General features: G+C 47.7%; 2 protein-coding genes across 4 annotated transcripts in view; both read right to left on the reverse strand.

Annotated features, from left to right (window-relative positions):
• XIRP1 (xin actin binding repeat containing 1) overlaps nucleotides 1-12992 on the reverse strand; it is a 21725-nt gene continuing 8733 nt past the window's right edge. Inside the window, exons 2-5 of one of the 3 annotated variants that reach the window (XM_035316362.1) lie at nucleotides 11772-11929; nucleotides 10266-10319; nucleotides 3826-8532; nucleotides 1-2349 (exon numbers count right to left, since the gene is read on the reverse strand). In XM_035316362.1, the coding sequence (XP_035172253.1) occupies nucleotides 835-2349; nucleotides 3826-8532 (6222 nt within the window). In that variant the 5' untranslated portion in view covers nucleotides 10266-10319; nucleotides 11772-11929 and the 3' untranslated portion in view covers nucleotides 1-834. Of the gene's footprint in view, nucleotides 8533-8661; nucleotides 8818-10265; nucleotides 10320-11771; nucleotides 11930-12992 lie in introns of those variants that run through there. The other 2 variants (XM_035316359.1, XM_035316360.1) reach the window with 2 other exon arrangements.
• LOC118163180 overlaps nucleotides 8789-12992 on the reverse strand; it is a 24586-nt gene continuing 20382 nt past the window's right edge. Inside the window, exons 6-8 of the mRNA XM_035319685.1 lie at nucleotides 11772-11929; nucleotides 10266-10319; nucleotides 8789-8818 (exon numbers count right to left, since the gene is read on the reverse strand). Of these exons, the coding sequence (XP_035175576.1) occupies nucleotides 8789-8818; nucleotides 10266-10319; nucleotides 11772-11929 (242 nt within the window). The remainder of the gene's footprint in view (nucleotides 8819-10265; nucleotides 10320-11771; nucleotides 11930-12992) is intronic.

Below are 12992 nucleotides of genomic sequence, written 5' to 3' on the forward strand. Positions count from 1 at the left end.
TTGTATATATTGAATAATAAATTACAATTCTAAAAATAAAGGAAAGCAGTAACAATTCCGTCACATCTAGAGCATCTTTCTTTGACTCTTTCTTTGGAGGAACAGCAGTGATAATAGCTGTAGAGCTTGATGTGACAATTTTCAGTATCATTAAGTATTTCTGGGAAATGAACTCTGTTAAATGCCTCCCCCAACCCGTGGTAGTGTCAGCAATTTGATTTTTTTTTCTTTTTTTTTTCTTTTTTCTTTTTTTTTTTATTTTTTAATTGTTAATGCCTAAGAGAAAACCCATCCAACCCACCCATCAATGTCAGTATGTGTACATATACATATATGTGTGTTTAGGATGCCCTCCTTGGCAATTATGTACTGAAATTAGATAAAAAAGATAGATATCATAAAGGTGTTTGTTTGCCAATGACCAGATTGGTTAGTTCTTCATCAGATTCTACCTATCCTTATGAATTAGTTCAGAGAAGCCTGATATATCCACCCCCCCAGCACCCCAGAATAGTACTTTAGGGGGAAAAAAGCTGCCCTAAGATGCCCATGGATGGAATTTTCCCTTGTGCTTCTAACAGTGTCAGGGCTCTGGGGTGTGGTGCAGCACCGGGTCTGTTGGCTTGTCCAGGAGAGGGTTGTTGTTCCCCTCCAGTGTCAAGACAGTGTCACTTTGTCCTGTCTGTATGCAAACACCAAGACGATGACCCTGAGAAGTCCTTAGGGTATAGATGAATCCCTGTGGACAAAACAGGAGATTTTGTTTTGTTTTGTTTTTAATGTGGACTTTCTTTTTTCTTCTTTACACGGTTCTCTCTTGCTCTTCAGGATCTCCTATTTCTTTGGCTTGGAGTTGCCAAAGGTGACGAAGACCACTCCTGGCTCCTGGAAGCTGCCGTTGGTGTGGAAATCTTCACCTGGGCTCTTCAGGTACCTCCGAAACAGGGGTGAGGCAGATACCTCGTATCGGGGGTGTGAGACCACGTCGCACGTGGAGGATGTTTGCGTCTCAGACTGTTTGGTGACTGTGGTGGATGAAGTGATGATTTTGTTGCCAAACTGATCCATTTCCTCGTACTGCTCTGTGACAGTCCGGGTGGCCCCATATAGTTTGGACCCATCAGGCCCTGTCTGCAGCTCCAAGATGCTTTTCTGTCTCCGTGGGTTCTGTGGACTGGGGGTGTTCACAGAGCAGTATTCTGGAAAGCCTCCTTTCATACCACAGTGGCAGCTGCTTTTGGAGGTGTCCGGAGGGCACTTCTCTTTCTCACTGACCTGGTGGTTGGCGTTTCCAAGGGTGTGCTGTTTCATTGAGTTCAGCCCGGCGTTTGTTTGGGTGGGCTCTGGTCTCTTCTCGAAGGGAGCCTTATCATGCCCAGCAGACCCTGTAGATGGATGGTTAAAGGAGCTAAAGCCATCCTGAGCAAAAGCATCCCTCTTTCCTGGAGCATCAGGACAGTCTGGTGAGGCCATGTCCCGTGGTGAATGTGCTGTCCTGGGTGATTCTGCAGGTTTCCTGGCAGCAGACTCGATGGAGATGTAGGAAGGTGAGGAGGGAGAGCTGACACGAGGGTGAACAAGGCGGGGGACCTCTAGCTCTGACTTGGTTACCTCGGTCTTTTCTGCCACCTTTGCACCTCCTCCAGAGGCTGCCTCCCCTGTCTCCCCTGTGGCTCCATCCTGCCTGGCTTTGCTTGAGACAATACTGATTTTGCGGATATTGCTGCTGCTCACAGAGCTCTGGGTGTTCCCCATAGACTCCTTGAACAACCCAGAGAGCCCAGCAATGTCCGACTCAGACTTGAGACTAGAGACAGAATAAAGAGCTTTCTTGATAGCCTCTTCGATGTCCAGGAGTCGGGCGAGTGTCTGCTCCTTCAGGTGGATAATCTCAGCACTTGCTCTCTCCAGGTCCCCAAATACCAGCTCTACTGAGGAGACAGTGTCAGCATCATCCTTTGCCTGTGTCTCAGCCCTATCCTGTTGTTTGGCCTGGTTGGTCTTCTGACGAACCAGCCACTCAGGCACCTTCTCAAAGAAGCTCCTCAGAGCTTTCACGTCCACTTTGCTCGTCTCCTCTTCAAACTCCTTCACCCTAGTCAAGATCTCTTGCAGTTCCTCCTGCCTCCGGAGATTTTCAAAGATCTCCATAGCCTCCTTGACATTGCCTTTCATGATCTCCTCTTTGTGTACCGACAGCCTCTTCCGACGTTCATCTTCAGTTTCTTTCTTGGGTTTTTCTCGCATAATGACTGCTGGCTTCTCCTGAGCAGGTGCCTCTGCCTCCCCATCAGGACATTTCTGTTGCCCACTATTTCCCTGTTGTTCCTCCTTGGAGGGGTTCACTGGCTGCTGATGGAAGGAGATTGAATGACTCATTTGTCTCCTCTCACTCACCTGCTGCGTGACTCTCTGACTATCCCATGACACGTAAGCATTATACATACTTTCCCTTTCCACCTTGGGCAAGGCATTTTTTGAGGTGTCATCTCCTCTCTTTGGAGGAGTGCTTTGGCCCACAGAGGAGGTGCTTGGCTCAGTCTGTCCTGGCATGTTAAGTGTCTGTGCTCTACCAGGACAGGCTGGATGTGATACTGAAGAGAACCTGTCCTCTTGTTGACGCAGCTCTGAATGCCTCTCAACTACCTTGCCCAGGCAGCTCCCTGGAGCTGCTGCTTTCCCATTCAACATTTCTTGCTCGACTTGAAAGCCAACCACTCCATTTTTCATTGGCTTTGAAGTCTTAGCACTGTCCACTTCTGATTTGCTTTGTCTTCCTTTGCTCGTCTTGTACCTTTCCTCTGCCAGTTGAAGAGGGGTTTTGGCAGTGTCTTTAGGCAGCTTTCTCTCAGGGCTCATACCCTGAACCGTGACAGATTTGTCCATGGGTGTCTCCAAAGTGCAGCATTTTGCCAGACCCTCCCTGTGGCCTGATTGTTCACATACTTCCACACAACTTAATCCCAGCTCTGTAGCAGGAGGCTTTGGCTTGCTGACCTCCCTCAGGCCTGGAGGTTTTGGAGGCAGGGGTGGAGGGACAGGTTTGGTTGATCTGCTTGTGCTGTTAATTGTGGAGGCAGAATATGCCTCATGTAAAAGGTGCTCAGGTTTTGGAGGGGGAACAGGTTTTTTCCTAGGTGGGGCAGTAACCTCTGATTTTGGAGAAATCTTGGGCTTCTCTGCAGCATTCTGATCTGGTTTGCAGGACAGAGAAGGGAGGGTTGGAAGAGGGGTGTGGATTGGTACAGAACATCCTGGGGCTTCATCTTTGCAGGCTGGCGGTGGAAGGGCACCTTCTCTTGTTGCTTTAGCTGAGGGTGGGCAATGTTCTGCTTTCATCACAGCAACTGGAGGAGGAGGAGGAAAGTCATTATCAGCCTGCGACCCTGAAGCCACTACAGCTGTCTGGTTACTAATGACTTGAGTCTCATTTTTCTTTTTACACACAGAATAGGACTGCCCTGCATTTCTGTATATCATAGCGGCTTTAAAATCCCCTCTGGAGACATTAACGTTAGACTTTTCCAGCGACTGAAGTGTGGCTTTTAAATTACCTCGGACAACATCCTCCTTTTCTACCAGGCGCTGTTCTGTGGCGGCACTTTGCAGTGCTCTGATAGCTGTCTGTACATCCCCTCTGATAATAACATCTCTTTCTTCTTGCACTGATTGCTCTTTGTAATCAGACTCAACAAAAGGATTTATATATGTTTTCACGGGTGTGGCAGTATAAAGGCCATCCTTAATGCTAACATCTCTACTAGGCACAACTTGGTTTTCCTGGCTCAATAGTTGTCCTCCCTGTACTTCCTCTGAAGCACTGACCTTTTTGTGTGATTCTATGCTCTTCTGAGACATGCTTGTGTGGGTCTGGGATGCCTCCTGGACTCTAGTGGTGGTGGTTCTGATGGCAGTGCCGGTGCTCTCCCGCGTGGTAGATGCAGAGTCCTGTTGGCGTATGGTTGACTGAAGGGTCTTGGTCCCCTGCATGCTGGCTGCCTGCTGCCTGCAGGCTGTGTGGACCTCCTCCCTGTTTTTCTGTAGCTTGCTTTGGACATGGTGTTGAATGTTTTTTGCTTCTGCTGTTGCTAGCCTCAGGCTTTGCATTGCAGCCTGAAGATCGCTCCCAAGGACCTTCTCTTCTGGCTGTATCTGGCTGGCTTGCCCAGTCACCAAACTCTGGTGTTCTCCATCAACCTCACCCCTCTCAGCTGTCACTTTGGTCTGAGTTGTGCCTTGCGTCATAGCTTTGGGTTCCTTCAAACAAGCAGAGGTGGACTCTTCTTTCTCTGCCTTCTTGCTGACATCTGCAACCCTTTGAATTGACTTTGTAGTTACTTTAAGCCCCCCTGACATAATTTCTTCCTTTCCCATCACTGTGGGCAGGCTCTGGGGCTTCCCAAGACGTTGCACAGTGGCACCTGTCACACCCGCTGCATGCACAGCCTCTTTCTGTAATGCACCCTCTTTGCCCACGCTTTCACATACAAACACCTTTTTTGCTCCCTCCATGGCCCCTGACTCTCCCTCTGCAATTACTTTCTCTACTTGTTCCTTGTTTGCTAAGACATGAATCTTAGACCCCTGCACAAGTGGGACACTTTCAGCTGCCCCCTGCTCTGCCTGGGAAGATATGAGGGACTGTATCTCTGACTCCTGCTGGAGGTTCTTCAGATAGTTCAGGTCTCCCTTCTCAATACAGCTCGCAAAAAGCTGCACGTTCCCCTTCTCATTGTCCTCACGCTTAACAGTTGCAGTTGCCTTCTGTTCCTGAGAAGAAGCCAGCAGGTTCCCTATCGTTGACTTCACATCCCCCTTGACAACTTTTTGCTGGACAGAATGGAACAGAAGGGAGTAGAGGGTCATCTTCATTGATCCTGACTTTGTCTCTTGTAAGACCATCCCCTTTTTGATGGAAGCATCTTGACTGAGAAGGCCCTGGAGAGCCTTAGCTACATTTCCGCTCAAGTCCTCTTTGCTTTTAACAGCTTCACTCTGGTCCAGGAGCTGCAGTGAGCTTACTTTGATCTTGCCCTCTCTGTCCTCCTCCACCAGCACGCTCTGGGCTTCCACATTGGTCCTGTGCAGGAGCTGCAGCATGATCCTTTGCAAATGGCCTCCCACGATCTCTTCTTTCAGGATCTCCGGAGCACCTGGTGTGCTGAGCTGGTACTTCACCATCTTCACGCTCTCCGTATCATTGGCTTCAATGAGGATCCCGTCATGCTGAATAGCCTGGCAAGTGCAGAGTGTCTCTAAAGTCTCCTTCATAGTCCTCTCTTTTAGTTCTGTCTCCCCACTACCTTCGGAAGCACTGAATTTATCCAAGGGTGTGCTCTCGAAGAGCCACGTTGTGCTTTTCACATCTGTGCGAGGGATTGCTTCTTGCGCCCCAGCACTGGCTGTAACCTCTGTGTCCTTAAGGGTGTCCATGGGCTGGGTTTCAAACAGCCAGGTGCAGCGTTTTACGTCCCCTTTCTGGCTGTCCTCTCTCTGCACTGTGCTGATAGATGAGCTTCTGTCCGCATCCCCGTGAAGAGAGTCCACAGGCTGGTTTTCAAAAAGCCAGGTAGACGTCCTCACATCGCCCCGCTGAACATCGCTGACACTGACCATCCTCACATACTTCTTCTGGCCCACTTGCTGAGACTCAAAGAGCTGCTTGTTGGACTGAACATCTCCCTTCTGCACATCATCTACTGTTCTGGGCACAGAAATCTTTCCTCCAGAGAAGGAGTCGAGAGGCTCTGTTTCAAATCTCCACCGGGCAGCCTGGACATCTCCTTTCTTGATGTCCTCTTGGGTGACAGCCCTAATCACAAACACCTCTTCTTCCTTTTTGATCTGATCCAGAGGCTTAGTTTCAAACAACCACCGTGCACCTTTCACGTCACCTTTCATGATTTCTTCTTTCTGCACTGAGGTGACCTCATGGTATCCCCCCTCCTTGTCTTGGATAGCATATAAGGGCTGGCTTTCAAAGAGCATTGTGCAAGATTTGACATTAGCTTTGCTCATGGTGTCTTTCTGGATCTTCTGGAGCTCTGTCTCATCTACTTTGTCATGGATTTGGTCAAGGGAGTAGGTCTCAAATATGAACCTTTTGCCTCCAACATCTCCCCCCTTGATATCTTTCTCTGGAGGGATTTCCTGGATGCCTTCAGAGCTGTCCTTCAGGGAATCCATGGGGTAATTCTCAAAGAGCCAAGTGAATTTGTGCACAGATCCAGCTTCAATTGTCCCATCATCCTTGACGACACCTGTTGGTTTAGTTGTCGTATCCAAGGGCTTAGCCTCAAAGAACTCCTTCACTCTGGATACTTCTCCAGACTGTATCTCCACACGGCTGGAGTACCGCATGGTTTTCTTTTGGTCAGCTTCACCAACAATGGTGCTGCCCAAGGGTTCAGTCTCAAATAGATGCCGGACAGTTTTGACATCAACTCCCTGTAATTCCTCCTGACTGTATGCTTTACTGACTTTCAAATACTGCTCCTCCTGGCCTTTCAGGGAGTCCAGGGGCTGAGTCTCAAACATCCATGTGTATGACTTCACATCAGCTTGGGGCACACAGACATCCTCTTCCTGTTTCTTTTCAGACTTTTCATACAAGGTGTGGATGGGCTGGGTCTCAAAAAGCCACCTACAGGTCTTCACATCCCCCCGCTGGGAGATCTCCCGCTTCACTGAGGGGTGTTCCTCACCTTGCATGGCTTGGTGATGAATGACATCTATGGGCTGAGTTTCAAAGAGCCACTTGGCTGTTCTCACATCACCAGCCACCACCTCTTGTTTTGTGATTCCCCGTATTATATCCACTTTCTTGGTGCTTTCATCAAATTGGTCCAGAGGCCTGGTTTCAAACATCCATTTGTAGTTCTTGACATCACCACTGATGACTTGCTCTCTGCTTACAGAGGTGACTTCATGAAAATTGCCAAAGCTGTCCTTGATGGCATACAGAGGCGTAGTCTCAAACAGGATTTGGTTAGCTTTCACATTGCCAGCTGGAATCTTCTCCTCTTCCTTGGTGATGGGCTCAGCATCAGCCTCCTTAATGCTGTCCAAAGGGAGAGTCTCAAAGAGTGTCTTGAAAGACTTCACATCCCCTTTCATCACCTCTTCAGTGCTGGTCTCTGAAGTTTCTTCCTCAAATGCCTTAGAGATGCTGCCAAGGGGACAGGTCTCAAAGACATGTTTTCTTTGCTTCACATCTCCCTTTTCCTCTTCTGAAAGCTCTACTTTCTTCAAACGTCCCACCTCAAAATTGTCTTTCAAGGTTTCCATTGGCTGGGTTTCAAATAGCCAGAGTGTAGATTTCACATCACCTCCAAGGACTTGTTCTTTAGCTGCAACAGTCTCTGAATCTTCTCCCTTCAGAGAATCAAGAGTCTGTGTCTCGAAGAGTAATCGCTGTTTACTGACATCTGCCCCTGTGACAAAGTCCGTGGAAGCTTTGAAATCCTGTTCTTCAACAGTAATTTCTCTGATGGCATCCAGAGGCTGAGTTTCAAATATCCACCTTGCTCCACTGACATCTGGCCTTCCTATTTCTTCCAGTGAAATCCCACGGATTATTTGCACTTTGGAAGTGTCCTTGTTGATGGTATCCAGTGGCTGAGTCTCAAAGAGCCAGCGAGCCGTTCTGACTGCATTGCTCTGAATTTCTTCTCGGCAGACAGACTTGATTTCATGGATGTTCCCAGTTTTGTCCCTGATGGCACAGAGGGGCTCTGTTTGGAAGAGCCTGATGGTCTTCTTGACATCACCTTTTAGCTCCTGGATTTCTGACTTGAGTTGCAGGATGCTCTTCTCCTCCACCGAGCAGCAGCGGCCTATAGCATCCAAGGACTGGGCTTCGAAGAGTTCTCTGGCACCTTTCACGTCACCTCCCTGGACAGGCTCCTTGAGGACTGCCTCTTGCACTTCAGTTTCATCTGAGTACAGTTTGTTTAATGAGTCTAGAGGCTGGGTTTCAAAGAGCCACCGGGCAGTATGCACATCCCCTCTGGCAAGGTCTGTCTCAGAATCTTTGGCTGGTGTTGACAGACTGTCCCCATTGATTGACTGGCTTTCAAACCTCAGGGAAGTACTTTTCACATCCCCACCAGGAATGATCTCCTCTTCTGTCAGCTTCTTTGTGGCTTGATGGTCCCCAATAGAGTCAAGTGCCCAGTTCTCAAAGATCCAGCGCATGGACTGAACCTCTCCTGGAAGAACCTTGTCCAGGTTCACAGATCCCTGTGCATTGGGATCTTCAGTATTAAGCATTTCTGCCAGGTCCTCAGTCACAGCTTCTTCCAAGTTCTTCCTGAGCTCAGGATGCATGTGTCTGTAGAGCCTCTTCAGCTCATTCACTTGCCGCTGCTGGTAGAACTTGGAGAAGGCTTGCTTTGGAGGAGGCACAGGGAGTGGGTTTGGATCCTGGCTCCCTGGAGCGATGACCTGGACTGAGCCAAGGGCGGGAGGGGGAGGTAAGTCCTCTTCCATTTTCTTGATGGCAACTTGAGATGATTTCTGAGCCTCTGCCATCTTTAGGGAAACAGTTTTAAATGTCAGCATCATCTCTTACCCCCCAGCCCAGTGGCCATTAGTAGTGAGAACGGCAAAAGTAAAAGCCAGCCCAGCAAGGGAAATCCATGCACCTGCTGAGCTTCATACCTTGGGTTCAGTAGCACACAGCACTCCAAAGCATCACACCACTGCACACACTCCAGTCTTGGTGTTAGCTCTGGTTCCACAGCAATGTGCTCTAAAGCAAGGTCTCTAATCCAGGCATGCGCGGTGGTTAGTCTACACTCTTCAGGTTTCCATCCAGCTACAGTGTAACAGAGAGGCCCAATTTGTACTGTCAGCAAGAGAGATCGACCACAAGGATAATGTAAAGAAGGGTTATCTCTGAGTAGCAAAATAAGAGTGAACTTTTGCCTCCTGCTGCCAAGTGTTCAGGGCAGTGTGGGAACTTAAAATGAGTCTGCATTCGATGTGGCTCCAGGAAAAAGCCAGGGAGCTATTTGTGAAGAGGTCTCGGAAATAAAATGGTGAGAGGGAACCAAATAAAAGTGTGAAAGTGAGCTGATGAGGACATCCTATTCTGGGGCGGGCAGCTAGCGTGATGGGTTTTTGGTAACACCCCCAGAGCTGCCCATGGCACAGGAGTGAGGGCTTGGGAAAGGATGTTTGACTGATGATTTCTTCTGCTGGACTCATGCATGTACCCCACAGCATCATTTGTATAAAAACAGATGGATGGTTCCACAGTTAGAGAGTGAAATAAAACTTTTTTGACTTGGGCACTTGGACAGGCATGAGGCTAACTAATGTCCCCTTATGACTGCTCACATTTAGCCTGTCCTGTAAGAACGAGTAATTCACCTGCTATGGAGCCTGAAGGCAATATATCATTGTTAGATCATGTCACAGCACAGTTGCTTTTAATTACCATTCTTTAAAGCCTTTCTTTCAAGCATTATTCTTCGTTAATTCTGGCCCTTTAGCCTGTGAACTAACTCAGTTTATGTTTAGACTCACTCAGACTGAATTCAGCTGGATTTCACAGCAACGCTGGTACAGCACTGAACAAAAGTTGCAGCCATGGTGGGGTAGGCTGTAGTTGTTTAGCCTACCTTTGAGCCTCACTTTCTGCATTTTTCTCCTTAACTTGGGAGTTTTCACCACATATCAGCCAGATACTGAACTGAATACCTGTGACCTGCACTGGATTGACATTTATCCAACGGGAAGGTATTTGAAGCCTATAATCGTTATCTAAAAAGGACTATAATCCTGGTGGCTTTCCTTTCAGTAAACAGATCTGCTAATCCTTGGCATGCCTTTAGAGTTACGTCTGTAGAGTTATGCCTGGAATATTATTAGTTGTTGCTCAAAGCACTGGCACGCGATGTTATTTCACTCTGTTAACACACAGATTGTTCTGGCTAAAAATAAGTATTGAACATTAGTAAAAAGAAAAACTAAAAACAAACCAACAAGACAAAACACCAGAATACCAAAATCAGCATATTTTGCAGCAAGTGTCAAATGCAAATTGTTCATATGAACCAACATACGTTGAAGGCAATTTATTTTTTATTTTTTTGAATCTGTTCAGAACTTCTAAATGTGGGGAAAGGCAGCTGAGCAGCTGATAGCTATATTCAGTATGAAAGCACTCCTTGCTGCCTGGCATGGGTGTATAAATCACACTCCACCACAGTCCCCAAATATGTGGTTAGATAAGGGTGCTTATCTGTAACATTTCTTACCTTGCTTGTTTTCTGTCTGTCAGAAGAAGGAGTGGAGCTGTCCTTCACAGTCCTCTGGAAAAGACACAGGGAGAAATGACATCAAACTGCATAGGCAGACACATCCGATATCTGTATATATATGTGTTTGCTACTGGGAGCTGGGAACCATTACAGGTGAGGGTTTTTTCGTTCGCTGACAGCTCTTATCTCAGGTTGAGAAGAAATATTTTTTTCTGCAAGTTTCAGTGGACAAATGAATCCCAGACACATTTGTTCAGAGTCAGGGGAAAAAAACAAAAAAAAACCAACACACTGATTTCTCCAAAGCTCTATTTGGCCAATATTTTGTTTATATGTCAATATATTTAAGAAAAAAAACATATCTACATTTGTAATGACAGTATGAGTTGTGAAATAAAAGCTCATTGAAAAATTGTTTTGAAATAATAATAATTATTTTTTTCTCAGACTTTTATTTTTCTTTCCCAACCAGAACATCTTACTGCAATGCAGGTTAATTAGAAAGTTTCAGTTGTACAGATTCTGGTGATGGGACATTTCTGGTAAAGAAACATTTCTCAGCAAGCTGTATGGCCTATCCTACATTGCTGAGCAGGACACATGGTCCCTGCGTAGCCTCAGTCCAACGTAGGAATGGATCATGGGGCAGCCTTTAAGAGTTGCAACTTGCTATGTTGTAGTTGTAATTCTCCAATTACAGTCTCCAGTTATTTATTTGCATCTGGGAGGGCTTCAGTCTGGACTCCTCCAGTCCAGAGCCCTGATCTGTGCTCAAGACACTGAGTCTCCAGTCAAAGACTCTGCAGATGGTTGAGAGTGGAAGGGAGCAAGGACGAGCCTTCAGAAATCCAGAAGTGAAATCACATCCCATGGTACTCCTGGATGATCAGCAGAGCCAGGCAAGAGGGACAAATGCAGCTTACTGCTTTATAACATGTACAACATGAACGGTCCTATGACCCAATGATCACTTTGGTCTGGATGTCTCACTGGATCCCCTGCTGATGCTCCCTTTTCCACCTCCCTGCATGGGGCAAATTTGGGACCCACCAAATTTGTGTGTTGGAATGGGTATAGCATGGAGATGTACTACGTGGATGTGAGTGTGCAAACATATACATGCAAATATTGGGTATCTTATAATGAACAAACTGCATGCATGGTCTAGTGGATGTGGATGTGTGTGTTTGGGCATGTGTTTGTGTGTTTGCATGTGCTGTATGTGCACCTATATGAATGTGTCTGCATGTATATGCAGCACGTATATCATATATAGACACAATGCATATCAGCACCTCTTACAGCATGGCATTTTTACATTATATATTTATATGCTATTTATATGCTATATTTATATGATACATGCAAACGGCGAGGAAGTCTGGTCATTCTTGGAAAAGAAATGCTGTGTTCCTCCAGCATTGTGAAACCAGAAGTATTCTCCCTCACCCTCCCACGGCCCCTGGCAGGGATGGGACATAGCTGGGATGCCGCAGCGCTTACCGGCTGTGTGGGGCCGCCGTGAGCAGCAGCAGCAGCTGCCTGGGAGAGGTAGCGAGCCGACAGCTCCTTCACGGAGAGCGAAGAGGACTTCCCTCGTCCTTGCTGGAGTATGTGCCTAGTGCTGTCTGATACGTCTAAAAATGACCGCGTCCTCTCATCTGAAACAGAGACCGGAGGGTGGGGTGAGTTATGTTTCCACAGGGACGATGGCATGGTGTGAGCAGGGCATGTCTCCTACACAAGCTGCTATCTGCGCACCCATTCCTCTTGGACCCCAGGTGATTGCTCCTCTCCCCTTTAGCATCATGTCCTTTTGTTTTAGGGAGAAAACGTGGCATTTGCACTGCTCCCATGGCTGGAATGGATGGTGAGACCGGAGAGCAACCCACCAGGCAGTGGCCTGATGCCACTGTCCTGCTGGTGGGGCTGTCCCACTAGGTACAGATCCTGCACCCACCCCCGCAGCCATGAACAAGGCTATCACCAAAACAAAACAAGTCTGTGGATGTGAAGGAGCTATGGGTTTTGAACTTAAGCCAATTCCTGCTGTTTTTGCTTTGTGACCACTTCCCCCTGCTGTCAGCATGCCCCACTAGCAGTTATACCCATTTATGTTTCCCTCTCTCTTTTAGGAAACCAAGAGATGATGAGGCTACAAGACTTGCCCACAGACATAGCTTGGGGTCTGCAGCAGAGCCAGAGGAATGATCCCTTCTCTCAGCTTAGAGATGCGATGATCTGAGCTGCACCAGCCCCTGTGAGGCCTACTGGGGCCCAGCATGGCATTCCTGAGATACTTGGCATTCCTCCTGCCTTTGTTCAAATGCCTCCCATGGAGATGACTCCAGCTGGGGATGTTCCTGTCTAGCTCATGAAGAAAAGGCTATTTTGGGAGGAGGTGAGCTATCAGCCAGACCAGAGAGGTGTGCTGAGGCTAGAGCAGGCATCAGTGGCCAGCCCATACCCAGCTCATGCTCCCTCATTCCCTCCCGTGATCTCCATCCCCTAAAGAGCCTGGGCTTCCACTCCCCCTGAGGATGGGAGCTGCATCGAGTCAAAATGAATGGCTCAAATACAGATAGGTTCACTTTTCCAACAACAGGACAACTCCAAATCCCCACTGAAAAACTTCTTTTTGCATCACTCTGTTAGGTGTGAGCAGGATGGCCAGCTCTGCCTCCTGTATCCCACCACAGATGTGCAGAGAGCCCTGCACTTGTG

This window comes from Oxyura jamaicensis, chromosome 2, assembly GCF_011077185.1.
Source record: "Oxyura jamaicensis isolate SHBP4307 breed ruddy duck chromosome 2, BPBGC_Ojam_1.0, whole genome shotgun sequence".
NCBI lineage: Eukaryota > Metazoa > Chordata > Aves > Anseriformes > Anatidae > Oxyura > Oxyura jamaicensis.